The sequence below is a fragment of the Macaca nemestrina genome, chromosome 2, assembly GCF_043159975.1.
Source record: "Macaca nemestrina isolate mMacNem1 chromosome 2, mMacNem.hap1, whole genome shotgun sequence".
Taxonomy (NCBI): Eukaryota; Metazoa; Chordata; class Mammalia; order Primates; family Cercopithecidae; genus Macaca; species Macaca nemestrina.
The window spans coordinates 134,518,285-134,546,074 of NC_092126.1; the positions used below are offsets into that span (position 1 = coordinate 134,518,285).

At 40.0% G+C, this 27,790-nt stretch overlaps 1 protein-coding gene across 16 annotated transcripts in view; it reads right to left on the minus strand.

Annotated features, from left to right (window-relative positions):
• LOC105479577 (forkhead box P1) overlaps positions 1–27,790 on the minus strand; it is a 630,259-nt gene that overhangs the window by 64,834 nt on the left and 537,635 nt on the right. For all 16 annotated transcript variants that reach the window (XM_071089096.1, XM_071089092.1, XM_011737586.3 and 13 more), the window contains 2 exons: positions 26,477–26,630; positions 20,841–21,045 (listed from right to left, as the gene is read on the minus strand). In XM_071089096.1, the coding sequence (XP_070945197.1) occupies positions 20,841–21,045; positions 26,477–26,630 (359 nt within the window). The remainder of the gene's footprint in view (positions 1–20,840; positions 21,046–26,476; positions 26,631–27,790) is intronic.

Genomic DNA, 27,790 nt, shown 5'->3' on the forward strand with positions numbered 1-27,790 from the left:
GTACCCATTAGCAGTCATTCCCCACTTCCTCCCAACTCCCAGCCCCCGCCAATCACTAATCTTTCTGTCTCTAGAGGTGTATCTATTTTGGACATTTCGCATCAAGGGAATCATACAGTATATGTTCTTTTTTGCCTTGTTTCTTTCATTTCCCATAATCCTTGGAGGTTCATTCGTTTACACTGTAGCATTTACTAGTACTTTATTTCCTTTTGTAACTGAATAGTATTCCATTGTACATACATAGCACATTTATCCATTCATCTGTTGATGAACATTTGGGTTATTTCCACATTTTGGCTATTGTGAGTATTGCTGGTATGAACGTGTACATACATGTACTCTTAAGTATCTGTTTTCAATTTTAGGGGATATCTACCTAGAAGTTGAATTGTTGGGTTCTATGGTAACTCTACGGTTGACATCTGGAAGAACTTTCAGACCACTTTACAAAGCACTTTATATTCTCACCAGCACCGTATCAGGGTTCTAATTTCTCCATGTCCTTGCGAATACTTGTTGTGTATCTTTATTCCAGCCATCCTCACAGCTAGGAAATGGTACCTTATTGTGCTTTTGATTGAATTTCCCTAATGATTAATGAGGCTGCACATATTCTCATGTGCTTACTGCCACGTGTGTATCTTCTATAGAAAAATGTCTATTCAGAGCCTTGGCCTATTTTTTAATTGGGCTGTCTTTTTGCAAATATTTACTCCTGTTTTGTGGGTTGTCTTTTTACTTTTTTTTACGGTGTGCTTTAAAGCACATTTTGAATTCTGATGAGGTCCGATTTATATAATTTTTCTTTGGTTCCTTCTGTTTTTGGTGTTACATCTCAGAAACCATTGCCTAATGCAAGGCAACAAAGATTTACTTCTAGGTTTGCTTCCCAGAACTTTATAGCTTTAGCTTTCACATTTAAGCCTGCGGTCTGTTTTAAGTTAATTTTTGCATATGATATGAGTCAGGGGTCCAACTTCGTTTTTTTAAATGTTGTCCCAGCACCGTTGGATGAAAACACTACTCTACCTCCAATGAATGGTTTGATACTTTTGTCAAAATGAACGTAAATGTAAGCGTTGGCATTTTTTAAATTTCACTTTTCTTAGATTTCTTTTTCCCCAACATACTGCTCATGTTTTCAAAAGAATTTATAGTTAAAATTATATAACAACTTTCAAAATTACATTAAGCTATAAAATAACTTTTGAGGTTTGACGGGTAGCAGGAGAGATAGATTTTTAATAAAAATAAAACCCTAGCAGCCGAACTTTTTGAAGAATAAGTGCCTAGGGGAAACTTTGTTTCCCAGATCCTGTTGATCCTTTGTGTACTGAAAAACCTCTGCAGAATGTGCTATGTGGCTTTCTCTGCTTAACATGTAAATGGAGTATAACTGTTCCTTTTCCTGAGGGCCAGCGCTATTTCTCTATAGGAAGGGTTGGGAGTGCAGTGTCGGGAGGCCTCATTTGTCATGACAGCTCGGCTTGTAACCAGGAATCCCGCAAGTCCTTTCACTGCTCTGCCCTCCAGTTCCCTCGTTTGAAAACTGAGAATCACACAAGAGCTCCTCCCAGTGGTAAAACCTCCACCAAACTTCCACCAAGGATATGCAGATGGAACAGGGAATAGGCACCAATGGCACATCTTGGTACTGACATGATGAATAAGGAGTAGGTGCTGAATGGATATCTGTTAAAGGAGTGAATGAAGCTGTTCAGGAAGGAGCATCGGTGTCTTCATCACGGCTGTGGAGCTGGTTGCTATTCCCCTCTCACTCATCCCTAACCAACTGCAAATACACAAACCAAAAAGCACTATACATCCCTTTCCCACCTCCTTTGACTTAAAAGCTGTTCTGCCTCCCTCCCTTCCCCACTGGCCACCTTCTTCATTCCCACGATTTAGGACTTTCATCCATTTAGCCAACATTTATGGAACTCTGAGCCTGAGACAGGCACCGAGCATACTCACCAGAAAGGCCATTTTGTTGACAAAAGACTTCTATGTCTGTCTGTTATCCTTCCAAATTATTTGGTCCCATGTCCATCTCTAAGTCAACCTAACAACACTGTAAGCCACCGAATCCTCCTTTTTCAGGTCCATCCCAGCCTGTGATTTTTGTCTGAACAGTAAGAGACTGCTTATTCCCAGCCGAAACATGACATTAAATCAGACACCTTGGGTTTCTAGAAAGCTGTTCTCTTCATATACAGTTTTAGCCCTATCACTAATAAAGAGTGTCCTAAGTTACACTTAAGCTACAATGGCATGCATCGATGGAAGCCACTACTATTTTAAAGCTTTTACATTTATTTGTAAAAGCTTCAATGACAGCTTATACAAAATGATCCTACTTTCTCTTTTCTCTCTTCACTTTTTAGTTCTTACCACATTTCCCTGCCTGTGACTTTGTTATCATGTCTTACTTTCAATGAGATTGTACCGAACCATACCACTTACTTCTTAGGTTTGAAGATGGGAATATGAATTTGATCTGAGAACATTCTAGTGATGAGGTTATATCTGAAAATATAATCGGACTTCTGATTTGAAATTATTAAATTTACAAAAACTGATTGCTATCAAATATTTGTGAAATATTTGATCATTAACGCAAATGAAACATGCTCAGTCACACAACATGATACCAAACTAGACAAGCTGGCCTTGAACCTTGATCACAACGACCTCTTCTAAGAACAAGGTAGATTCCCAATCTCAAAGACATGATTCCTGAAATACTTAGTACCATTTTCCACTTTACAGTTTATTCTTCTGGCGTTTTTCATACTACTGTACAGCCCCTCAAAATCAGCTGGAAGTCCAATCACAGTCTCTTGCAGAAAACAGAACAACAGGTAGAGTTTCTTCACGTTCCATACTATAGCATCAGGGGGAAAAGGTCTTACACCTGCCCGAAGAAGAGCAGATGAGACGTGGGAAAAGGAGAAACGACGATGCAAGCGCCGCATGCGTTTCCCTGGCAGCTTTGTAAAAATGACCTTTCTCCTTCAACTGTCACTGAAAACACTTTGAGAAGCAGATGGGCTTCTTATTTCACACCGAAGAGTTGGGAGACAACTTAGACACTGCATTTCTAGCACACTGCCTTAATTTTCACTTCTCACTCACTGCAGAAAAACACCACCCTACATGTTTATTAATCAGTTTTCCAAAAGTAAGTTGACAATGGGTCCTGTAATCCTCCCACAAAGAGAAGGGTGTTTTATTAAAGCCTATTAAAGGGCCTACCCTAGAATGAATAAGAATGGAGTTCTCTACAAACTGTAACAAACACACATGCTTCTCTCTCTCTCTCACGCAGGGAATCCTTGACTCTCCTTCCCCAGAACGCTCATCATCTCAATTTTCTGCTGCTTTTCAAATCATGTTTAATTAGAGGATTTCACATTCCCTTGTGATACGATATTCATGAGTAAAACTTGCAATTGGAGTGACTGTGAATCAGTCTATTAAGTGCCAGATTTGTGCTTTTAAACAATGATGGAGATTATTGTTATTATCTGCTCTCAATATTGTGTTCCGAGATGTGAGGACTACCTTAACTAACTTTACATCTGAAATGCAAGCTATTAACCATTTATGTCCAGAGTTGGTTTCTGTTCCCCCCTTCTTTCTTGATTTGCAAATTATGCTGGGAGAAATAGAGAGTTATTTTTCTCTAGTGGTTCTCAGGGAATGGTCCACTAGTGGTGTGCTGGGTGGGTTTGCATGGTAAACCCTCACTTTCATAGTTCTGAACTTATATTCATCTGTGTTGGAAAAAGGTTTTATGAGGACATCAGAAACATGATTTCTCAGTAGTTACTTTTTACACAACCTATTTAAACGAGACAACTTATGAACAATATTAAGTAGATAGTAGTAATAAGTACATGCAGATAAGCCAAAAATTGAGAATAGCAGGAATGACTCAAAGAATGTTGACTGGGCCCTAAGAGACTGTAAGAACTGTGTCTGGAGAAAAGGGCATACAACTTTCTTTTCCCATTGCTATTCCTAGAGTAGTGCTTCTTGAACTTTACTACAGATATAAATCCGATTTGGTGGTTCTGGGTGGTGGGGTGGGGCACGACTACGCATGGGGAAAAAGCCCCCAGAGTTGCTGGGCCATGGACCATAACTGAGTACTGAGGATCCTGGGTGTTCCCTGCTCTGTATCTGATCTAAAAATGTCTATGCTTAAAGAAACAGTCACAAGGGTGCCCTCTTTATAAAGTATGGGTTGAAAAGCAAGGTGGACGGACATAGATAAATACGCAAGGGGGTGGCACTGGGCAACCTCACCAAGTAATAGTTGTAAATTCACAGAAATGCTTGCTGGCTCAAAGTTATTTAAAAATTAATGCAAGGCTGTATTTCTTTTTTGTTTTTTAAACATAACAGGTAAGGCTGTAGGAAGTTAGCACAGGGAAAAGGTCACTTTCTGTCTCTGTTTAACAAACAACAATTTTACATCATCACAGATCTGTTGGGTGATATGGTCAGTGATTAATGTTTACCAGCTATTACACCGATCAGGAACATCCCAGAGTAAACTACTGAATCAGTGAGTTTGACAGCATCTCAAAACTTCACAGTCTCCAAACCCTAGGTCTGCTTTAAGTATCTTCTAAGTCCAGTTCATATCCCTGAGGATGTATGTGAGGAAAAGCAGAGTCACGAATCAACTTTTTAGGAAGGTTAAGTGACAGTCTTGGCTTTTCCTAGGAAATCAGAAATCAGGGCATACAAGGAAGGCAGGGTTTCCATGCACTTGGCACAGTACCATATTCAGTCAAGGTCCCTTCCCTCTAAAAAATGAGAAAAACCTATCAAAACATCCCAACTCATGATATGCACACACTCAGTGGAGTCCACACAATGTCAAATGGAGCAAGAAAGCATACTTTGAAGATCTGCAGATGTATCTTAATTTGTAATGGACCAAAATACATCTAGCGTCTCCAACTTCTGATTTCACAGTTATCATTTCTTAGAATGAGGCTCATTTTATTTAAGAAATGACTTGATTTAAAGAAAATAATACAAATAATCACATAAGCAGATAGGGCAAACCTCACGACAAAATGGGGCGCATATTCAAACGACTCAAGTTTGGAAAAGCAAAAGCTCATAAAGTAGTCCTTGAGGATCCAGTCACTAGCTGGGTTAACTTTGCAGGTTGACGCTGACTCAGTAGCAAGTCTCTGAAGACGTACTTTAATTTGAATTTTCACAGGGGATGGCAGAGCCTCAGGGTCATTCTGGACTTACGGGTCAAAGACCCACAAAGGCCCCAACAGCACAGTGTGGTGTGTCTGATGCTTTTAGGACTAGAGCTTCTTCCTCCAGATTTAAGGGCATCTTATTTGTAAGCTATTTATGTGACTAGTAATTGGCTGCTTTACCAATGGTAAGAACCTGAGGCTAGGTGCCACGAAAGGTAGTTAAGTCTGGCAGTTATTTTCATCACTAATCATGCCACCAATCTCCCCTACCTCCCCACTTTCCAGCCACACTGGGCAAAATGTGCCATCTTGATTCCCAGATGCCAGGAGCATGTATGTGGCATAGTAGGAGAATGGAGCAGAGAATCAGAGCTGTAGTATCTGAGGCTGGTTGGTGTGTTTGGATCACAATGCAATAGCAAACAGAGCAGGTGATGACAAGTACAAAATGCCTGTATTTGCAAGGTGATGAGTGAAGGAATAAATAAAGGAAAAGAGCAAGAAGAGGCAGCAGTCCAGCTTTTGTTTCTGACACCAGTAAGGGCGATTCTGAGTTTGTAACTAAGAGTTTACCACTGGCAGTATTAACACTGGGATCTCGTTAAGAAAACAGAATGCTTTCCAAAAAGTGGTGTGAGCAACTGTGTCAATACAGACATAGGGATCACTAATCCAAAAGTTATTAACACCATTAGGCAGGCATTCTCATTATGTCAACGCAAGTGTGTTTGCACTGGTGAGTCACAAGGTCTATGTGGAACCTTGTCCATATGTTAGAGGAACTAATGACACCCCAAAAAACCAAAGACCATAAACAAAGTTCCAATATTAATTCTTATTTTGTTTCCCTCCCTAGTACTCTATGGGAGTCAGCAAAAGATTTCTAAGAGTTACATCATACTTCAAAAGTAGAAGGACCATACACAAGGGCCAGACCAGAAATCAGGAGATGAAGGGACAAGTTAGCTAAAGACACAAAATGGCTCAAAACTATCAGGTACTTGCTTGTGTGTTTCCTTAGAATTACTCCCTACTTTATGTAATTACATTTATTTCTCTATAGTACAAGATGCCTCATTAACATTCACTGGTTTAAACTCTTCTCTACCTTTAATTCAGCAGATTTTATTAAACAATTACTTTGTGATAATCATGTTGGGTTCTTAGATCAGTCTCCAAAACTGGGATGCATATCACCTACGTCATATATTTAAGATATGATATTACACATGAGTCATAGTATTAAGATTTCTGTATACACCTATTAGTATTAGAACTTGAAAATGTAGACACACATTTCTCACCCTCTTAGCCACTAATTTTTATAACGAAAGTAATATATATTAGAAACATGTATATAATTAATAAATACACTTAGTAGGGGTACATATTCAACATTTTTATACTGTTGGGGTAAAAAATCAAGTTTGGCGGTCACTGGCATTGACTACAACTAGAAGTAAGTTCTCGTTCTTGGAAAGAGTTCTGCCCAATTCTCTAGTTGGGGAGACAGCGATAACTGAACAGATGGCTGGAACACAAAGTACTGTAACCTTTGATCTGGGCCTTAACGTATCAGTAGGAGCTCAGGTGATGAAAGGAATAAAGTGAGAGCAGAGAACTGAAGCACACACAAAAAAATCTAGTAAGACAAAACTAGAGACCTTACAAATGAAATTATGGCCAAAACTGAAAAAAAAATTTTTTTTTTTTTAAATTTTGCTCCATAAAATAGCTTGTATTCGGCCACAGTCTTGAGAATTTTTCTCTCTGAAATGTTGAGTCTTAGCACTGAAACCTGAATTTTCCCAAGTAAGGGTAATCCAGATCACTTATCCGTCACTTTGAACTTTAGTAGAATGTCACACCATAAGGATACTAGGTGGGGATGTCATAGGGCAGTGGTTCTCAGAGTACGGTCCTAGGGAACTTGTGTAAAAAATGCAAATGTGGGGGCCCCACCCTAATTTACTGAATCAGAAACACTAAGGGTGGAGCCCAGTAGCCTGTACTTTAGCCATTCCTCCAGGGGGATTCTGAGGCAAGCTAAAGATTGAGATGTACTTGTAGCAGAAACTTAAATTTTCTCATGGTTTGGAGTATCTACAGGTATTGACAACAGCTAACCAGGTTCTTTTATAGCAGTGCTCCCCAACCTTTTTGGCACCAGGGACTGGTTTCACGGAAGACAATTTTTCCAGGAACCGGGGGGCAGGGGAATAGTTTTGGGATGATTCAAGCACATAGTATTTATTGTGCATTTGTTTCTATTATTGTTACATTGTAATATATAATGAAATAATATTACAACTCACCATAACATAGAATCAGTTGGGAGCCCTGGGCTTATTTTCCTACAACTACAGACAGTCCCATGGCGTGGTGATGGCAGACAATGACAGATCATCGGGCACTAGATTCTCATAAGGAGCATGCAACCTAGATTCCTTGTGTGTGCGGTTCCCAACAGGGTTCATGCTCCTGTGAGAATATAATGCCTCACTGATCTGATAGGAGGTGAAGCTCAGGTGGTAATGTGAGCGAGGGGGAGTGGCTGTAAATATATATGGAATTACACTCGCTCACCTGCCTCACCTCCTGCCATGTGACCTAATTCCTAACAGACCACAGACCAGTACCAGTCTGTGAACTGGGGGTTGGGGACCCCTGTCTTACAGCACCTGTGGCCAAAGAGTGGCAAGTATAGACATCTCCTTAGTTCACTTTCTACTGAACATTTCATGTAGTCTCTGCAATGAAATTTAGTGCCTACTGTATGCCAGGCTGGCTGTGCTGGGTGGTGGGGATGTCGCAATGGACAAGAGAGATAAAACTTTTCCTTTACAGAGTTCATTGTGTTAGAAAATCTCATGGGAGGTAGATGCAGGTGGACATACACACACTATGATGTTCCACTGGTGCTCATTTTTATTTATTTTTTTTTTGAGACAGAGTCTTGCTCTGTCGCCCTAGCTGGAGTCCAGAGGTGTGATCTCAACTCACTGCAACCTCTACCTCCCGGGTTCAAGTGATTCTCGTGCCTCAGCCTCCTGAGTAGCTGAGATTATAGGCATGCACCATCATGCTCAGTTAATTTTTCTATTTTTTGTAGAGACAGGGTCTCACTACATTGCCCAGGCTGGTCTCAAACTCCTGGCCCCAAGTGATCCACCCACCTGGGCCTCCCAAAGTGCTGGGATTATAAGCATCAGCCACCACGCCTGGCCCATTTTTAACAAGTCATGCCCTGTGTTACGTTTTGTATATACTTCTGTCACCATAGTTATTAATAATATGCTGACTTTCAAGTGTCTGTTTCTATGTTTGTTTCTCTGGTTAGCCATGAGCTCCTGAAGGGGAAGAACTACGCTGGGGTCAACTTTTAATTCCCAGAATCTACAGTGTTAGTATACAATAAATGCTCAATACATGTGGTATGAATGAATACATAGCTTTAATAATAATTAACAATAGTTAATATTTATTGAGCACCTACTATGTGCTCAGCAACTAAAACATATATTAACTCATTTAATCCTCGCACTTTGATCTAAGATGAGGTAAGGGCTGGCAGCATACCCGATTCAGGGGTGGGAAACTGAGGCACACCAAGCTCAAGTAACTTAAGTACAGCAGCCTGCATTCTTCAGTCCAGTCTTTGGAGTTAAACTGGGTTAACTGGGTTAAACTCCTCTCTACCTTTAATTCAGCAGATTTTATTAAACACCTACTTTGTGATAATCATGTTGGGTTCTGATAGGAGGCTAACCACCACAAAACAACACAGTGGCCTAACATGAAACCAGTATGGTCCATAACGCAGCCAAATATCTTGTATGTCTGCCTCTACCTCAGGGCCTTTGCTTCTGATGTGCCCTTAGATTGGAGGGGGTCTTCCCTTTCTTATTCACATTTGTTCCAGGGTCACCTACAGACTTTGCCAGACCAACTAACCCCAACAATAACCTCAGCCCCACAAATTATACTTAGCCCCTTTCCTACTTTTTCTGTTTCCAGAACTTCACAGTTCTTTTCTTGTTTAAATGATTTGTTTGTTCTACTTCCCTTCTACTGCAGTGTCAGCTCCCTGAGGACAGGCTGTGCAGCTCACAGATACATTCCCACACTAGGACCACACCTGGCCTGTGGTTAGAGCTTTGGTAAGTTAGGTTGAATGGATACACCTTGGAAGTGTCCTGTGACTTCTGTCCCACTTAGGAACACATTTTTTCTTGCCCTTTGGACAACTTCCCATTTATCCTTGTTGAGTTTCTTTTTATTTCTGTCTGTACAGTCCTCTAATTTATTCAAACGCCACTGGATTATTCCAGCTCTTGGTGTCAATTTTTTTCTAATTAAAGTAAACTGCCATTTTTCTCTCACACTGATCTTTAACACGAGACATCTTGTTCTTGTCACAAATCTGACTCATATGGAAAAATGTAAGTTGAATATAGGGGCTCATATGTACCACAATGTTTCTATCAATATTTCAGACATGAAAGTAGAGTCACAGACATACATGTCTGCCTGATTCTCGGGTCTATGGTCATGATTTTGGTGGAGTGTTCACTTTTTGGATGTATGACCTGGAATTCCACTGATTACTAAAAACAACTCCTTTGAAAGCAAATATCACATCATTTGCACAAACACTTCAGGTTTCTCTTTCCTTCTGCCATAGTACATCTTCAAAAACTCGACATTCACAACCAAGATGTAACATACACAATATACAAAAGCTCCTTCAAAGACATACCTCAAAGTACTTTTAAAAAAGCAACGGAGAGAAAGAGAGAGACCAGCCTGCCATTAGACTGATTTCCTTGAAGACTATAAAAGGAATGAAATTTGAAGGTCATAAAAGTCTGTCTATTTGTTTAGGGAAGTCTTACAGGTAGTATAAATATCATCAGCTACAGTTGCTATGGGGTATGTTTGTTTACCAAACAAGAACACAAATAGTTACACAAAAGCAGAACAAGGCTTGGGTATATAAATGGAGAAGGCTTTTTGCCTCCTGGTGAATTTTCCAAAGGGTTTTTTTTAAAAAGTCCCTGTTTTTCACCCTATTCACTGGGAAATCTCTGTTTTCTTGATTCTTTGCACTTCTCACACCTCCAGCCAATGTTTTACTCTCAGATTTCTGAGGCTGATGATGATTTTCTCTTTTCTTTCCTTCTTTCATTTTAAGACTTCGAAACCAAAAATATTAGGCCAACAATCCAAACTGGATAACCGAAACAGTTTTCACTGTGGAAAATGCTAAACAAAAAACAAAAAACAAAAGGTGGGGAAGAGAGAGCGAGAATAACAAAACCCACTAATTTCTAGAAGAATCCTAGCACAAGCATGCAGTCCTTATATGAGCACACAACCACCCACCCAGAAAGGTCCATGTGGATGTGTGTTTTTAACTGACTTTCTATGAACCAAGCGTGTTTCATGCAGTAGAATTGCACCTGCTGAGTTAACCACGTGCTTCAAAAAATAAAGGGGGAGGAAAGGAAGCCAGCACGGCTATTCTCGCGTCTCTTCTTGGTTGAGAGAGTACATGTGAGTGTGTGCGCGTCATAACTCAGATCTATAATAAAACAAACTGCACAACAGAGGCTGCACGAGTGGAGGCCTGCTCTTCACACTACATTGACCGCAGTACCCGCCCGGCGCAGCCCTGATGCCTTCCTGTGAATGGGACAGATTGCCATATGGACGAAGACACTGAACAAGCTGTACAACTCTTGGCGACATGTGCCCGGGGGGATTGTCCCATATTAACACCACCTGGGCTGTGGCAATTGTGCTCTGTCTGTGCAGTGGCACTGAGGAGCCCAACAGGATGTTATTTTAGAGTACACACAAAAAGGAAAATTACAGTTAAGAGAATTCTCTGGCTAGCGTATCTGTTGCTCAATTCCTGAAATAGTTTCCCAAAGGAACGGTTATCTTCTTTATTCACACAGGCAGAAGTGACAAGCTGGAACACATATTAACAATTTCCCTTTGTGAGCTTCCACTATTGTTTTAATGAGGAGAATATAGTTTATAATATACTTAGGCCTTGACTGATTACAAAGGGGTATGGAATAAAGAACTTTAGGAATGCTGTACATATGTAACACACTCATTTGCATTGCCCCAGTGAGCCAGTCAGCAGAGTGGTAGCTCCCTCGGAAAGACCTACGGAGCCAGGCTACGGGGTAACACTGGTGTGAACATGGCAATAAAACAGAATAACCGTGCAAAAAAACATCTTTGCAAATCTTGAAAAGGAACATGACATCCGCTTAAGTCTCCAGCATAGGTCCCCCCTCATCTGGCTCCAGTACTGGCTTAAGAGCATAAGACTCCCAGCTGTCATTTATTATAAGAATAGGACTTTTCCAAGCCACTTTTCCTTTCAAAGGGAAGGCCCTTGACTTCCCTTTGCACTTTTGGTTGGTTTCAATATCCATCAAAGAAAACCTTCTGTCTAATTTAAGTGGTCAAGGTGAGTCATTCAACAACTTTTTATAGGTAATAGAGTAAAACCGAGTACCATGGACAATACCATCAGAGTTTCCAAAAGGCTGGTTCTCATTCTTCTCCTGCCACATGCTTTCCCTCACACCCTTGGTGTGGAATAAATGTTAAGGAAAGCTAAGACACATTTGTGAGGAGAGAGCACAGGCCTTTCTACTTAAGCACAAATACTTGCAAAATGCCTGGGTGCCAACCAAGGAATTTGGCAGAGAACCTGTATCAGCAGCAGCGGCGCATCAAAAAAGAATGTCTGCCTTACAAGGTGAAAGAAATGGGGGGTCCAGAGATGGTTTTGGGTGGGAAATCTGGCACATCAGACATGGAATAGCCTGTGGCTGAGATTCATATTATACAACATCCCAATGAAAAAATTCAAATCAACCAAATTTCAGAGTAACTCAGAAAATGAACATCACTCTCCAGACCAATGATGTCATTTTATTGGAAAGCATTTATCATTTAAACACAATAAATAGAAAGAGATTTATAGAGTCTAACGATGCTGTGTTATGGTAAAAGGCCCTTTATTGAGGTAAGGCACAACAGCTGTTAGAGAATAATGGTTGAGGTTTTTTGTTTAATCACCCCACAAAGTGAACAGTAAAAAACAACAACAACAACAACAACAAAAAAACCCCATAAACCCTTCCCTTACGGCATGCCAGTATTTTAAAAATTTTCTCCTGGTGCCCTCCCTGCATGTGTGAATGGCAGGCGGTGATATGGCACCATGCCACATGGCCCTGAGAGAATCCTTTCTCCCACTTCTAAGTCCCAAAAGTGATTGGTTTTAAGCAATCAGACACATAGATCACAGTTCTTCAAAGCATGATGGCTGCCAAATGCCAGGCAGCATGTTTAGGGTACAAAATGCTGATTCACCCCCCAGGGTGCTTCTGTCTGACCTCAGCAGGAATGTTTTTTGCCCTAAGTAGGTTACCTCCCGGACAGATAGACCTGGGACAGGTGATGCTGCCAAGAGTCTGCTTTGGAGCAAAAATAAGCACCTGTATCTTAGGCCTCTGCAGTTAGCCACACCTGGTCCTCCTTCTGGTCCCCTACACCTGACAAGACATGCCCAGCATGCTCTCTATATTCTCCACTGTTCATCACCGGTTTCTAACCTCCTGACTTCCCGGCCAGCAAAAAGATGAGCTAAGGGCAAAGGGAACTGGCAACAGGGATTTTCTTGTGGGCTTCTTCTAAACTACTGCTGAACAGATAGGTCTGGCCCCAAGTTACAACCAGTGGAGGCTACCATCTGGACTTGATCCAAAGCTTACCCCACTCTGTAATCTAATTCTCATTAAAAGTCTGGGCTAGCCAACAGACACATGAAAAAATGCTCATCATCACTCGCCATCAGAGAAATGCAAATCAAAACCACAATGAGATACCATCTCACACCAGTTAGAATGGCAATCATTAAAAAGTCAGGAAACAATAGGTGCTGGAGAGGATGTGGAGAAATAGGAACACTTTTACACTGTTGGTGGGACCGTAAACTAGTTCAACCATTGTGGAAGACAGTGTGGCGATTCCTCAAGGATCTAGAACTAGAAATACCATTTGACCCAGCCATCCCATTACTGTGTATATACCCAAAGGATTATAAATCACGCTGCTATAAAGACACATGCACATGTATGTTTACGGGGGCACTAGTCACAACAGCAAAGACTTGGAACCAACCCAAATGTCCATCAATGATAGACTGGATTAAGAAAATGTGGCACATATACAACATAGAATACTATGCACCCATAAAAAAGGATGAGTTAATGTCCTTTGTAGGGACATGGATGAAGCTGGAAACCATCATTCTCAGCAAACGACTGCAAGAATAGAAAACCAAACACTGCATGTTCTCACTCATAGGTGAGAATTGAACAATGAGAACACTTGGACACAGGAAGGGGAATATCACACACCGGGGCCTGTCGTGGGGTTGGAGGAGGGGGGAGGGATAGCATTAGGAGATATACCTAATATAAATCTCGAGTTAATGGGTGCAGCACACCAACATGGCACATGTATACATATGTAACAAACCTGAACGTTGTGCACGTGTACCCTAGAACTTAAAAGCATAATAAAAAAATAAATTAATTAATAAATTAATTAAAAAGTCTGGGCTGTAGTGAAGGTGGTCTGGGGAGCAGCCCACCGGGGAGCCACCAGAATCTGGCAGTCACTGCAAGTCCCTGAGGGTCAGGGAAATCTCAGGTCTAGTCCCTGCATGGTCACTAACTAGCTATGTGACCTGTGCAAGTGATAACATCATTCTGGGCCCCAGCTGCACCCTCTGTACAAAGGGGAGAATACCCCATAAGATTACTATGAGGATCACATAGGAAAATCAGTATAGTATCAAGCCTGTGTCAAGTCTGTTGAGCATTGCGTCTGGCACAAAGTAAGAGTTACATAAATGTTAGCTGCATTCTCATCACCACCATCACATGTCAGGTCCTTTCATCCTTGACAAGAGCAAAACAGAACCTTAGTTGTGTCACTTGCCTGTGATCACACAGCCAAGGAGTGGTCTCGTGGTAGCTCCTAAGGAAAGGAAGCAAATGGGGTCTGGTCCTTTCAGTCATAGAATTTCTATTCTGTTGGCTCACGTAAGAATGGCAAGCCACTAGTTTTGAGGACTGAACCAGTCTGGTGGCTCCCCCGTGGGCTGCTCCCCAGACCACCTTAACTACAGCCCAGACTTTTGATGAGAACCCGTCTGGGATGTGAATCAAGTGTCTGGAGAAAAGTCCTGTTCTTTCCAAGTGTCAAAATCTCAGTGATAAACACACAGCTTCCATTGCTTCTCAAACTTGAACATGTATTCCAAACCCCTGAGGCTCTTGTTACAATGCAAATCCTGATGCAGGTCTGGGGCAGGGCCAGAGAATGAGTTTCTAACAAGCTTCCAGGTTATAGCAGAGCCGCTGGTCTGCAGCCTCTGCGTAGCAAGACTCGAGGGTATGTAGGGCAAATGCAAATTCCTGCACCCCATCTCAGATCAAGAAAGTCCAGGTTTCAGGAGAAAGGCCTAGGAAGCTGTGAGTTTAACAAATACCCTATAAGAATATCATCAGGGAATCTGAGAAACACCAGGCTAATGGTGAAGGTCAGCAGTCAGCAACTGTTTCTGTAAATGGTCAGACAGTAAATATTTCAGTTTTTGTAGGCTATATGGTTTCTGCTGCCACTACTCAAACTTGCCATTGTACTGTCAAAGTAGCCGTAGACAATACGTAAATGAATGTGACTCTGTCCCAATAAAACTTTATTTACAAAAGGAAGCAGGGCGGGCTGACCATAATTTGCCGAGCTCTGTTATAGTGTTATAGATTGTTTAAATGCCTTGACTCACGTTGGCAGGAAGTAGCAGTAACAATTTTGAAGACAATTTGGGGGAATTTGACCACAGGTTCTCCGAAATGCTCTAATGGGAAAGAAAGATTTAAAATAACTAGCTTGCTCAGTACTTCAAAATAAATACAAATTGTCCTCTGATTTTCTGGAAAACAAAACAAAACAAAACAAAACAAAACAAAACAAAACTGAAATGAGGAAAAACTATTCAAAATAATGGGAACTAGAGTTTACTGCTTAAATGTCAACGGGTCCTACATATCAGTATGAAAACAAGCACCAGTTAAAGGCTTGTGTATCAGGGACAGTTCTGAAAACTAACTTCTAGAATTTTAGCAAGTAAACCAAGAGCACTGACATTTATTCATGAACACAGAATTTAGTTTAAAAAAGAAAAAAAAAGCAACACTAGACATGTACATGTTTCAAAGTTCCTTGCCTTTTGAAAATAACAAGGCCTGTAAACACAAATGTTATTGTTACATAGTCAAATACATGGCAATATGTCAAGAGGCCACAAATCAAAAACAGAGACTGTGTATCAAGTGAAACTGTCTGTAAGTACACTAGCCAGGCGGAAACCTTCAGGGGTTATTTGAAGGCAACTGCCAACTGTGGAGTGGAGAAAATGCAAGCGACTGTAATACACAGGGCTCTGTCAATAATGATGAGAACGAGGCAAGGAATATCGTGACTGGACAGAGGGCAGGTTAGATCTCATAGAGTAAAGCGCCCAGTGTGGGTCCCCTGTTTTTGAGAATAATATGATGCCCCAAAAAAGCAGAGACTGCCCAACCACCATCTGATCAGGGTTTAAGGAAACATCTTTGACCAAATGCTTAAGGACACCTTGGAACAAATATTTAGAAAGCGGTGAATCCGAGAAATACGCGAGTTATAAAACATCTAATGATGGCGGCTGAACTGAAAGCAAAAAAGCTGGGATGAGAAAAAAGGGCATATTTCTGATTTGGACTATAGAGGACAGCTGAAATGGAATAAAAAGCATATGATGTGTTCATTGAGGAAACACAGGATTTATAAGGCAGGAAAAAAGCGGGGATACGTTAAAGGAAAGAAGCTTGTTTTGGATTTGCCTGTGTGCAAATCCCCCATGAGGTTCATTTACATTCTTTATGTGCTGTTTCAGACCAAAATGATTTATAGCTTGTAAATCCCACCTATCCTGCTTCATGAAAGGTCTAGTAAATATGAACATACACCATAAAAGAGAAAACTCTGGTATTTTCCTTTAAATGCAGTGATTTGCACACAGTAGGCTAAGTTAATACATGTTTTGTCAAACTGAATTTCAATTAAATTAAAAAAATATCTTTTAGGGACACTGATTTTATCATCATTTAGTATTCACTTCTAAGCTGAAGGAAAACTTTAAGTACCACTTTGCAGACTAAAGCACAGACCTCAATTTGGATCTTGGATATGCCACTAACCACCAGTTCTATGAGCCTGGGTTAGTTATTTAATTGCTATTATTTGATTTCCTCATCTGTAAAATGGGTATAATCATCCTTACTGCTTCCTGAGTGGTCAGGTGGATAAAGTGAGACATCACTCCATATGCAAGAGTCTAGCCAGTGCTTGGCACAGAGAAGGAACTGATTAAATGTGAGTTCTCGTCCCTTTCCCTAGTGCACCATAATGCAATGTAATATTTCCAATTTTAATTCAGGCAATTACTTAAATAGTAATTGCTATTTGTATTTACATAGCTGCTTTGATCCAAGAAGCTCAAAGGGCTTTACTAAACTTAGCATTTTAATAAATGTTTCATTTGCATTTTGTGGATTCTGTTTACCCACACCAAAACTTGGAATTTCCTAAAGCAAGACAATCAGACAGGGAAACAAGACAGTATCTTCACATTTACAGGTATCCCAGGCCTGAGTTTTGTCTATTTCCCTAAGAAGTCGAGACTCTCTGTTCCCATGGAATAAAATGACATCAAGAGGCTTGAATGCACCTGCTTCCTCTGGCTGCTACCCTTTAGCTGCTGCCATTGAACTTGATCCCCACCACACTTTTCTCAGGCACTGACAACAGAGGCATGTTTATTGCACCAATGAATTTATATATAATCAGCACAATAAACATTATTAAACTGTGGGGAGAAAATCAAAGCACGAAGCATGGTGCCAGTACTGAATTCTAATGATGCTGAATGTCCATGATTACACAGGGACAGGATCTTAACAAGCCTTGATTTGAACGTTGGCATCCGCCTCACAAATCACATGGGCCGCTCCTCCCGTAATAGTGCTGAATATTGATAAATGTCTCTACCCTGCGCAACAGGGAAGTGGGTTTCTATTGGCAATCTTTACCAAAGTGTGTTTTTTCCCTTCTCTACACTCAAGGGTTTACCCTGAATGATTTAATTATAATTTTCCTTGTGTAAGACAAATTAAAGAGGAGAGTAGGAGTGTCGTGCCAAGCACATTATTTATCTCCTTAACAGATTGAAGCTCACCAAACCCCAGAGCTGCTGCTACTGCAGTGGCTGCTCACAGGAGCCAGCAAAATACACGGGGGCAAGAGTGGGGGAGAAGGAGTTTTCCAAATGGCATGGAAATACATATGCAACTCAGCTGAGATCATTAGCCATCTCAGTACTTTGAAAACAAACAGTAACTCTCACAACGCTACCTTTTTCCAACAAATTTTCCCATCGAGCACTCCCAGATCATGTCAGAAAGCAATCTTAAAGCTGCTAAGCCACGATCAAGGTCATGGGGCTAGATGGTTATTCACTGTGGCAGAGACTCTTCCTTGCCCATCAGAATGGAGGGAAAAGATTATTACACAGAAATCAAAGAAGAGCTTGGAAGGACACATATTTCACAAATGCACCGATGAGTAAGAGAGAAAACTTACCCAAGGCAGTGACAAGAAACTCCTGAGACAACTGGCAGATCAGTGTACAGTGAGACTGTACCTTTATAGTGACAACTTTTTCTTTTTTTTTTTTTTTGTATTTAACTGGTTATCACACGTGATTTTTAAATTAAGCCTAATAAGGTAATGCTACATAATATTCATTTGAAGGATTTATATGTATACAAAGCTGGCTAACTAATAACTGCTTTTTTTTTTTTTAATTTAAAAGACAGGATCTTGCTCTGTTGCCCAGGCTGGAGTACAATGGTGTGATCATGGCTCACTGCAGCCTCAAAACTTCTGGGCTCAAATGATCCTCCCACCTCAGCCTCTGGAGTACTCCAGGTGCATGCCACCATGCCACGCTAATAAAAAAAAAAAAAAAGTTTAATAGAAATTGGGGTCCCTCTATGTTGTCCAGGCTAGACTTGAACTCCTTGCCTCAAGCAATCCTCCTGCCTCGGTCTCCCAAAGTGCTGAGATAACCACTGTACCAGACCTAACTGATTTTTTAATTATCAATTCTATAAGCTTAAACTCAACTACCTTTAACTGAAGGTGCTCATGTGTCTTGTCAGCTACATTCAGTTAAAATGTGCTGACTGGAATTTTCTTTTAATCCAGCCACGTCTAGAAACCTACCAGCTAATATAAACTGAGAGATTCACGAGATTAAGTAGTGGCATATAATTCCATAGTTGCTTCTTTTTTGCATGTACGATTGGAAAACTCAGTCTGCTTTTACATCTAGATTAAGGCTCATTGGAATCTGAATTCTTTTCTGATCCATATTCTAATTCTGGTGTGTAGTATGATGAAGATTAAGCACAACTTTTGTGCAGACAAATAAGGAGCATAAAAAAAAAAATTCAAACAAACTTAGTCTCCCAGAATTAGGCTGTCTCTTAGATCCATTTACTTTCAAATGTGCCTTAAGACATGAAAAGGGATATTCTTCTCCCACTTGCCTCCTTGCTAATCTATCACCTGACTGCAGATATATAACCTTTTAGAAAATGACACTGAGCATAGTGCACCTAAACAAGAAGAGTTTTCTATGTCACAGGAAATCTGTGCAGGCTCCACAACAGCCGATGAGATTGCAACAAATACCTTAAGTGCATCAGTCGGCGTTTTTCAGTGTATGGCCTCCTGCTCTGCCTATGGATAAAGATGTAATTCAATCACTCTGCAGTAAATGGACGCATCAACCTTAGGACATCAAAACCAAGTATAGCAAAGGACAACAGCCTAGAACCTTTTCTTTAATGCTCCCTAAGGTTTTCTTTCTTGAAAAAAAAAAATAAAGACATTATAAGAGATTGTAAAGCAAGAGCTAAGATTGGCTTCCAGACATATATATCTATCCTCGCTGGAAACAACAGAAGCCACATTTCACCCAATGGCTCCAAACTGATTCTCAGTGTCCACCATTCTATTCTTCTATCTATTCTTCAAACTATTCTAAACCAATATGCTTAATGCATCTTTTAGTTCTTCGGTGTCTGCCTCAGAAATTCCAAAATGATCTTGGAAGGATAGTTGAAAATTTTAGTTAAAACATATATATTATCCTCATCTCTGGAAACCACTCGTGGTTTTACACTCGAACATGGTGTGTGTGTGTGTGTCTGTGTGTGTGTTCAGATAATATTTTTCTGGTATAAAGATATACATCCAATTAAACAGTAGGCTTCTTAAACACTCAGTATTTTGAGAAATATACGAAATTATATTTGTGATTACATAACTGAAATATATAATTAAATTTTTTTTCACTGAGCCATTTTTATTAAAAAACAAAATACAGAATTTGCTTTCTCCTGATAGAAATGGCATTTACTGTCACATACTACTTTTAAGGTTTCTTTACTTCTGTGTGTGGAAGCTCTGCCTATGAAATATACAGAAAACAGTTTAGGAATAGTAAACAAAAAAGTTTTCAATTTTAGGGGCACTGTATTTTCTATTCTTGAAAGCACTTCAACAGTGGTATTAATGCTTCTGGGTACTAAGAATACAATAACATGAATTAAAAGATTTTCTTAGAACCGCATGCTAACATGACATATTCTGGATCTCTAAAACAAGCTCAGCTTCAAGTAACATTCATGTAAAACTCAGGGCAATTCAAAAATAAAATGTCTTAACTTCTAAATAGGAATACAGCTGCTAAGACAATACTACACTCTATCCCACGATGAAGAAAAAGTGTGCTGTGTCTGTTTATGTGACTATATATACAACAGACCCCCCGCCTCCACCCGCCGCCACCACCACTACCTCTTCTGTCTCTCCATCCTCCAAACCTTCACTCAGAATACATACGGGGAAGACCATGTGCTCCGGGGCACAATGATGAAAAACATGGGCGCCCAGCCTTCAAGGGGAGCAATGTAGAGTAACATAAGTTCTATGTTTTCTCAAACCATAATTCAAAATTGCCCACAGCAGACACTACTATTCCCTGAAGGCACTTCCAGCCAAGGAATTCAGCTTGTACGGAGTGAGCACTTGGCAGAAGGAGTAGGCCTGGAAGCCTGGAAATCCAACCCATCCAATGAGAAACTACACGACTTCTGCCCGGGTTCCTAAGCTGAGAGTAGATCTACATAAGTGCTAATTCCATGTTGAAAAGGTGAAAATAATTAGATGCTTCACACCCAAACCATACTGAATACATTCTTCAGTAATTATATGCACACTCAAGTCACATGGATCCAATTAGGGATCACTGAGATATGGTGAGGCAGGGCCACCCACCCCTCTCATGTTAAAGGCAGTGTTGGACCCATCTCAGTGGCTGCCTCCTACCTTTCCCTTTTGGGAGTGTGGACTGAGAGCTGTCCATTAGTAGAGGCATGTGGGTTCATTATTAAGGAGGTCTTGGAAGGTGCAGAGGAGGAGACACATGTCGTGGTCAGATCCAAACTGCTGTGATTGTTGCCTGTGGTTTCTTCTGCAGTATGAGCACTTGTCACTTCTTTCCAGAGCTGCTGCAGTTCTGTTGGAATCATGCCTGAAACAAACAAATTGGATAATTAAATCAATTAACAGCTAATTCCGTCCTCTTCAAACAGTAATTAAATCAAAGAGTCAGTAAACAAAGCCTAGTGTTAGGGGGGTTTTTTGGTGTGTGGTTTTTTTTTCCCTCCCAACTAAGGCAGATGTGGTAGTAAAAAGTGTGTCCTCCTACTGAGCAACTGAGTGGAAGCTGCCCTCATCGCACATAAGAGACTCAGGTGAAAAGGATTCAAAACACAGTTACTTTGCCACAACGGTATGCCTCTAACCATCCGAAATGTTATTTCTCAATTTTTGATGAAAAGTAGATAGATGTTACCTTAGTTTTAGACACAAAGAAGGGCTCAAAATAAATTTGTTCAACTATACTATTATGACAACATGAACTACAAAATGAATAATTTTTGTGCTTAAGTCTTAAATGATGACAAATAGCTTTGTTATTAAATATAGTTTTTATTAATCACTTTTAGACATAAATTATGAATTCATATCGTCTTCCTGAAATGCTTTTCAACTTTTAACAGTCAAATTGATTATACTATGATTATTTCATTAACACACCTATCTTCCTCATTAATTTTGGTTTCTAGTACCACATGCTTAATTGATGGATGTGTCTACTGAAAAACTGTATAACTTTTTATACAAGTAACACTGTTATTACTGTCATTTCTTAGATCAATGGTAATGAACCATTGCAGAATAAAATGAAAACGTAAAATAAACTTACAGTAATAAAGTTCTCTTGTGTTTTTAAAGGGGATCAAAATGGACATGGGTTTTAAGGAGTGAATCCAGTGTTTTCCCCCAAGAAGGGATACAATCAGTATGCCACGCTCACTATTGTGGGCCTCTTCGTCTTTATCTTGGTGGCATGCCTCTGTAGCCCAGGTTTCCAAATCCCACCTCAATGCATATTCTACCCCATACATGCACAGAATAAAAATATGCTAGATGACAACAAAAACCACAACAACGACAACAAGCAACATAACTTCCTTTGGAGAAACACTGAAATCATAAACCCTGCACATCCTAAGGCAATACCACATTAGAAGTGGACGTCTGGATTGCAGTTCATTGTTTCAATCAACTGTAACATAGCCATCCCAGAAAGCCTGCCATTTTCTGACTGTATAGCAGCAGCCGAAACAGGCATGTTTCTTACCAAACCTAAGGTATTGAATTAAAAAAGAAGGCTGTGTGCATTATATTCATTTGAAACACATAATAAAAAATGCCAAGGTCTAAATTTAATTTATTTTTGTCATTTAGAATACAATGGATAGATAATCATCTCAACGTGATCAGCCAAACATCTTTACTTTGCTAAACTGTTAAAGATTTTAATTATGCTAGCATTGGAGAGCACTGGTCTAATGAGGCGATGGACTCCAGAGAATCCGAGTGGTTAAGAACTGTGAAATGAGTCTGATAGGATTTTTTTATATTCACCGTGGATCGTTTGCATATCAAAGAGGAGTAAATTATTGCACAGCAGACCAATAACGTTCCCCGCCTTTCTGAGAGGAGCGTTAACAAAAACAGTTGGTCTCTCCTAACGGTTCTCCAGGAAAATGTTCAAATGCTCAAGTATTTGCAATTAATATATATTATAAAGGAGGCTTCAAATGATACATTAAGTGGTCAGATATTCTTAGGAGGCATCCTCGACAGACAAGTCGGTTTTCTTCTCCCTTCATAAAAATCAAATGCCAATTATATTTTGATGGATTTTGTCCCAAATGAGCATTTAGTTATTAAGCATATTCAATTATTACTTGTCCCCTGAAATTAAACCTCGGAGGCAAATTAAACAAAGGGAAAGGTCACTCCACAACCCCATGTCCGGTTTTGCTGCATCTGGACTATTATTTTCAAACACCTTTCGAAGACAGGTGGGATGCATTTGTAGCTGGCAGGCCTGCTACTGTTGTCTGCACACCAACAATTACCCGTGAACATGGGTGACCCTCAGACCACTGTTTACTCAGTGGAAACAACAGTTAATAGGCTTGTCTGTTGATGATGTCATGTTGATATAAAACCACACAAGTCAACACCTATTTTTATTTTCTAGAGAGTAAACGCATGAAAAGAACAAGCCACCTATTTCTCAACTCAAACTAATTGATTTCTGGGTCAGCTGCATGGGAGGCGGGAAGACTAGGACAGGGTTCTGACAACTGTGTTAACTCCCGCTTTCTCTGGAAGAAAAGCAGAACTTCAATGCTGTTTTAGAAGTAAGCTGTTTATCCAGCAAATAAAGACAAAGACAAAGGTATTCAGCACTTGTTATACCTACAGGGTGCATTAATATTACTCTATTCTCCATCTATTCCAATGGGCTGGCAAATCAGTTTCATTATCCATAGAGAAAAATGGTAAATAAAAATAGTAACTCATTAAGTGACAACGGCGATACTTCCGGGTCAAACTGCAATGTGATAATTACTTTTAAGAACATTCTCATCACACTTAACACAGAAGCAGTCAAATGGCTTTCCTCCATCAATGCCATATATCGTTAGTGATGTTAAACTGTTAGTTCAATGAGCACTACCTACCAAAAGGTGTTGTTACTTGACAGCTAAGATCTCATGTTAGACAGATAAAAGGTAACCCAGTCACTCATCAGACTAAATGGATAACAAATTTCCAGAAAGTATGTATTTCTTCCAAAATGGTAGACTAAGAATAACAGTATGAAGTTAAACAAATCCATTAGCAGGTATATAACAAAGCATGTAATTTTCTGCTACCCAGAGTTTACATTTTAAAAATTAAAAGGTCAGAATAAGACTGAAAGAATATTTCTGTATGAAATTACTGGTGCTAGGGAGGATGAGATGATTAAAGAGACCAGGGTGAAAAGCAGATAGGCTAATTACGTAAGGCAGAGAGAAGACCCTACAATAACCTTAAAAACAACAGAAAATATCCCTCCGTTTCATATTATAAAACCTTCAGGGATAAAAAGGCCTTCAAAATATTAATTCTCTATCTATTCCTATACTTGACATTTACATGTTTAAGGTTAACTCGGCAAGGCCATGAACAGGTATGTAAAATAATCTTGATGATTTCTTTATGAAGTGGGCATTACCAGTATTTTTAGCAGATAACCACCATGCCTTGCAACATTTCTTTTTCCAGGACAAGTGGCCCCTTCATTATAAAAGAAAATGCAGGCACAGGTTTAAAAAATGTATGTTGTGGGGACAGATGACAGATTACTGTTCACGGAACTCAATTTTACAACCCCAGGTATCACTGGCTCAAAGACAAACAGAGTTGATCAACCTTTTTTTGTCCTTGTACATCCATACCCAGGTGACCATGTTCAAGCAAGCAGAAAGTTGATTTAAACCTCATAATGACATCAGTTTTAAGCCATCATCTCTCTGATAAAAAAAAAATCGTGTTCTAGTCCAACATGACTGAATTCTCCAGCCACTTTGGATGAGGGAGTGGGGGGACAAAACCAACCTCCTGATTCAGAGAGATGGAAATAACACTGGTAGTTCATTTTACTGTAAGAACCCGACACCAGAAATATTTGTATTTACGTTTATTCCATCTCGGGCACACGTTGAGGCACCCCTTAGATTTCAAATATGCTTCTTCCTAATGTTGCAGGGGCTAATAGTTACAGCAGACTGCTAAGCCTATCAATCAATGTCATGACTAGTGAATTACCTACCAGTGTCTCTGATATGTTACTGCAGTGATTACACTTCATGCATCACCACATTCATTTCTTTCACATTACACATGAGCTTGTCTTGTCACTGCCCAATTGCCCTCTTTTGGACAGCTTAACTGATGTACTATAACAATGAACCTTAGTGAGCAAACTTAATAGTATAGGAGTGGTGGGAAAAGATGAGAGAGGTTGGAGCTCAAGTCCGGTAGGTGTGTCAGAACAGCCTGCCATGTTTCCAACAATAAATCCAAAGATGTAATTAACACATGCTATGACATTCTGCAAGCACAAAAATGCATTCACTGATGTACATCTATATATCCTTTCTTTTCTCCTTATTGCTCAGTTATGATATCTTCTATTTTGACAATGGAGATGCTGAGTATGTATCGAGCAGCTGAGCAGTCATAGCAGAAAAAGGAGTGGAGAGGCAAGAGAGAGGTTAAGAGGAAAAAGCCCTGGTCTCCATAGTAAAAACAAAATCAGCCTCATAAGGGACAGAAGTTGGGTGTGGTTGACTTAAGGGAAAAGATTCAAATGCAGATCCGCTTCCCTGACTTCACTTGACACGAAAAGTTACCAAACAAATGGCCGTGCCTTAAGCAACACAAAGGAGGTTCCATATTTTTAACCTTCTTTAGAAGGCAACTGAATCCAAGACACCAATCAATGGCTTTAGCTACCAGCTGTTAAGGTACATATAAACCAACATCCAAATCTACTAGAGTTCAAAGAACTGTTGGCCTCGAGGAGGCAACTCAAATCTGCCCTGCCACGCATAGATGGAGGAATTGTGTTTCAAAACACAGGCATGGCACTTTCTACTTTCTCTTTCCTTCCTTCCTGCCTGTCCGCCCTCCCTCCCTCCCTCTTGACATCCCTTCCCACCTTCCTTTCTAGTTCTGAATAATCCATCTGCTTTCACATGACATATGTGAAAGTCAGAGTTGCTTAAACCAAGAGGATGTCCTAAAAACACTGAGAGTTCCCATTTGTTTCTGATGTCCATCACCCTTGGGATAAAATGTCAGTGGGCTCTGCAAAAGAAATTCACTAAATGTATTAAAATCTTACTTTTCAAGGAATCTCAGTTGTTGAGGAACTGGAGATTGAAATGGTACCTGTTCTGATGAGTATAGAACTAACTTGCTCAAAAATCAACAGATGAATGCAAAAAGAAAAAAAAAAGGAAACTAAACAAAAAACAACTTTGGCTTTTATAAGAGAAAGTCGTTGATTTTAATCGTTTACAGAAAAATAAACCTGAATTTATCTCTACATATTAAAATGTGGCATTTATAAAGCCCTACTAAGATTTAAAATAGCACATGTTACATGGTATAAAATCTCTTAAATGAATAATAAAAGCCTTCAGGAAAATTCCTTTGTGGTTCCAAACAGAAACACTACAAAAGTCCATTAAAATGCTCAGTAAGTGCAAAGCAGTGCCTCATTCCCTTACTCCAAGAGTGTCTAACAGTGGGATTGCTCTGCTATAGTATAGCTAAGCCTTCAGACCACCGTAAGACTTCATTTTGGCATCAACAAGCATTTCACCTTCTGCATGGGTCCATCATGATCCCACTCCATTTTTCTTCAAAAGAATCTATGTGCATGTTTTGATGGACAATGTCCTTAACGGATATACCAAGAGACAACCCACCACGTCCACCCAAAGTCTTCACAGAGCTATGCCTTCTGTATAATGAACGCATACCTTGAGCAAGAGGTTGAAGGGGAAGGGCAGGCTGCCCGGGCTGAATTGTCAGAAGGCCTTGGCGCTGCAAAGACAGGAGGTGCTGCTGCTGTAACTGCTGCATCTGTAAAAGCTGCTGCTGAAAAGCCAACTGCTGGGTAGCCACCTGCTGTTGCTGTAAGAAATCACGAAGACAAAAATGAGATGGCCACTTCCCTAGGAAGGTGAAAAGTATGGACACTTCAAAACTCACCATCATTGTCAAATGCTGAGAATGGTCACTGGAGCTCAGTGGAGGGCTCCATGTCAAGGTTTAGAAGGGACAGAACATACCTCCTCTGAAGAGGGGTGGGAGGTGAGTGTGTTACCTTTCTACTGCCTGCTCCCATAAACAAATAATTTGTCAATCAAACCAGCTTCCCCCCATTTGAAAGGCCTGAGTTTTGTCATCAAGACGTAAACTTTTAGACGTTGAAATGTTTGATTATGCACACTAGAGAGAAGACTGCATCACTCTAGTCTGAAGGGGTTTGAACCCCGAACCTTTGAGGTGTAAAAGAACAAGTTGCCTCCCTCCCTGCCTGCACCGGCAGAAGCTTTTAACTACTCTGTTTATCACTTCTGACATAAATAAATGAGAAAAAATCAGACCTTTGAAGAAGAAAAACTTCATCTAATATTGTTAATTAGCCATGACAAACGATGAAATAACATTGTAAATCTTTCATAGAAACAGCCACTAGATTTTAATTACACACATTCATAATTTAGCAAACAACATCGTACTCGACTGTGAGTTTAATATGAACGACAGTCTAAGCTTCAGATGCCTTAACATGGTTTTAGTCTCAGAAACCCCCAGCTCTGGCTGCTTGTCCTGCTTCCCCCATCTGCTTTGTTCTTGAAAAGAAGGGGCTTTACGATATGATAAATATCTTTTTGTTGATTGGACGATGACAGGAGGAAAACTTTTGTTGTGTAAAACATCAATACATCATTCCTGTGTTTAGCAGGCCTTGCTTCAGCCAAAAAAAATTAATGTAGATTTCCTCAGTAATTATCTGAGTGATAGAAAGAGAATACAGTGCAGTAGCACAATAAATAGAAGGAAATTATCTAATATCCTTAATCTGCTAGGAATCGTATCGAGGTGGAGGTCTTAGCCACATTATGGCTAACAATTATAAAAGGAAAATTAACCCTTCCCAAACTGTGGCATAAAAAAAAAGTTTCTTCAAGAAAAGAACAAGATCAGTGTTCCTAATTCTGAGTATGATTCAAAAGATCACAGAGACTTTTACAACTAAAAGGACTATCCAAGCCCTTTCTGAGCTT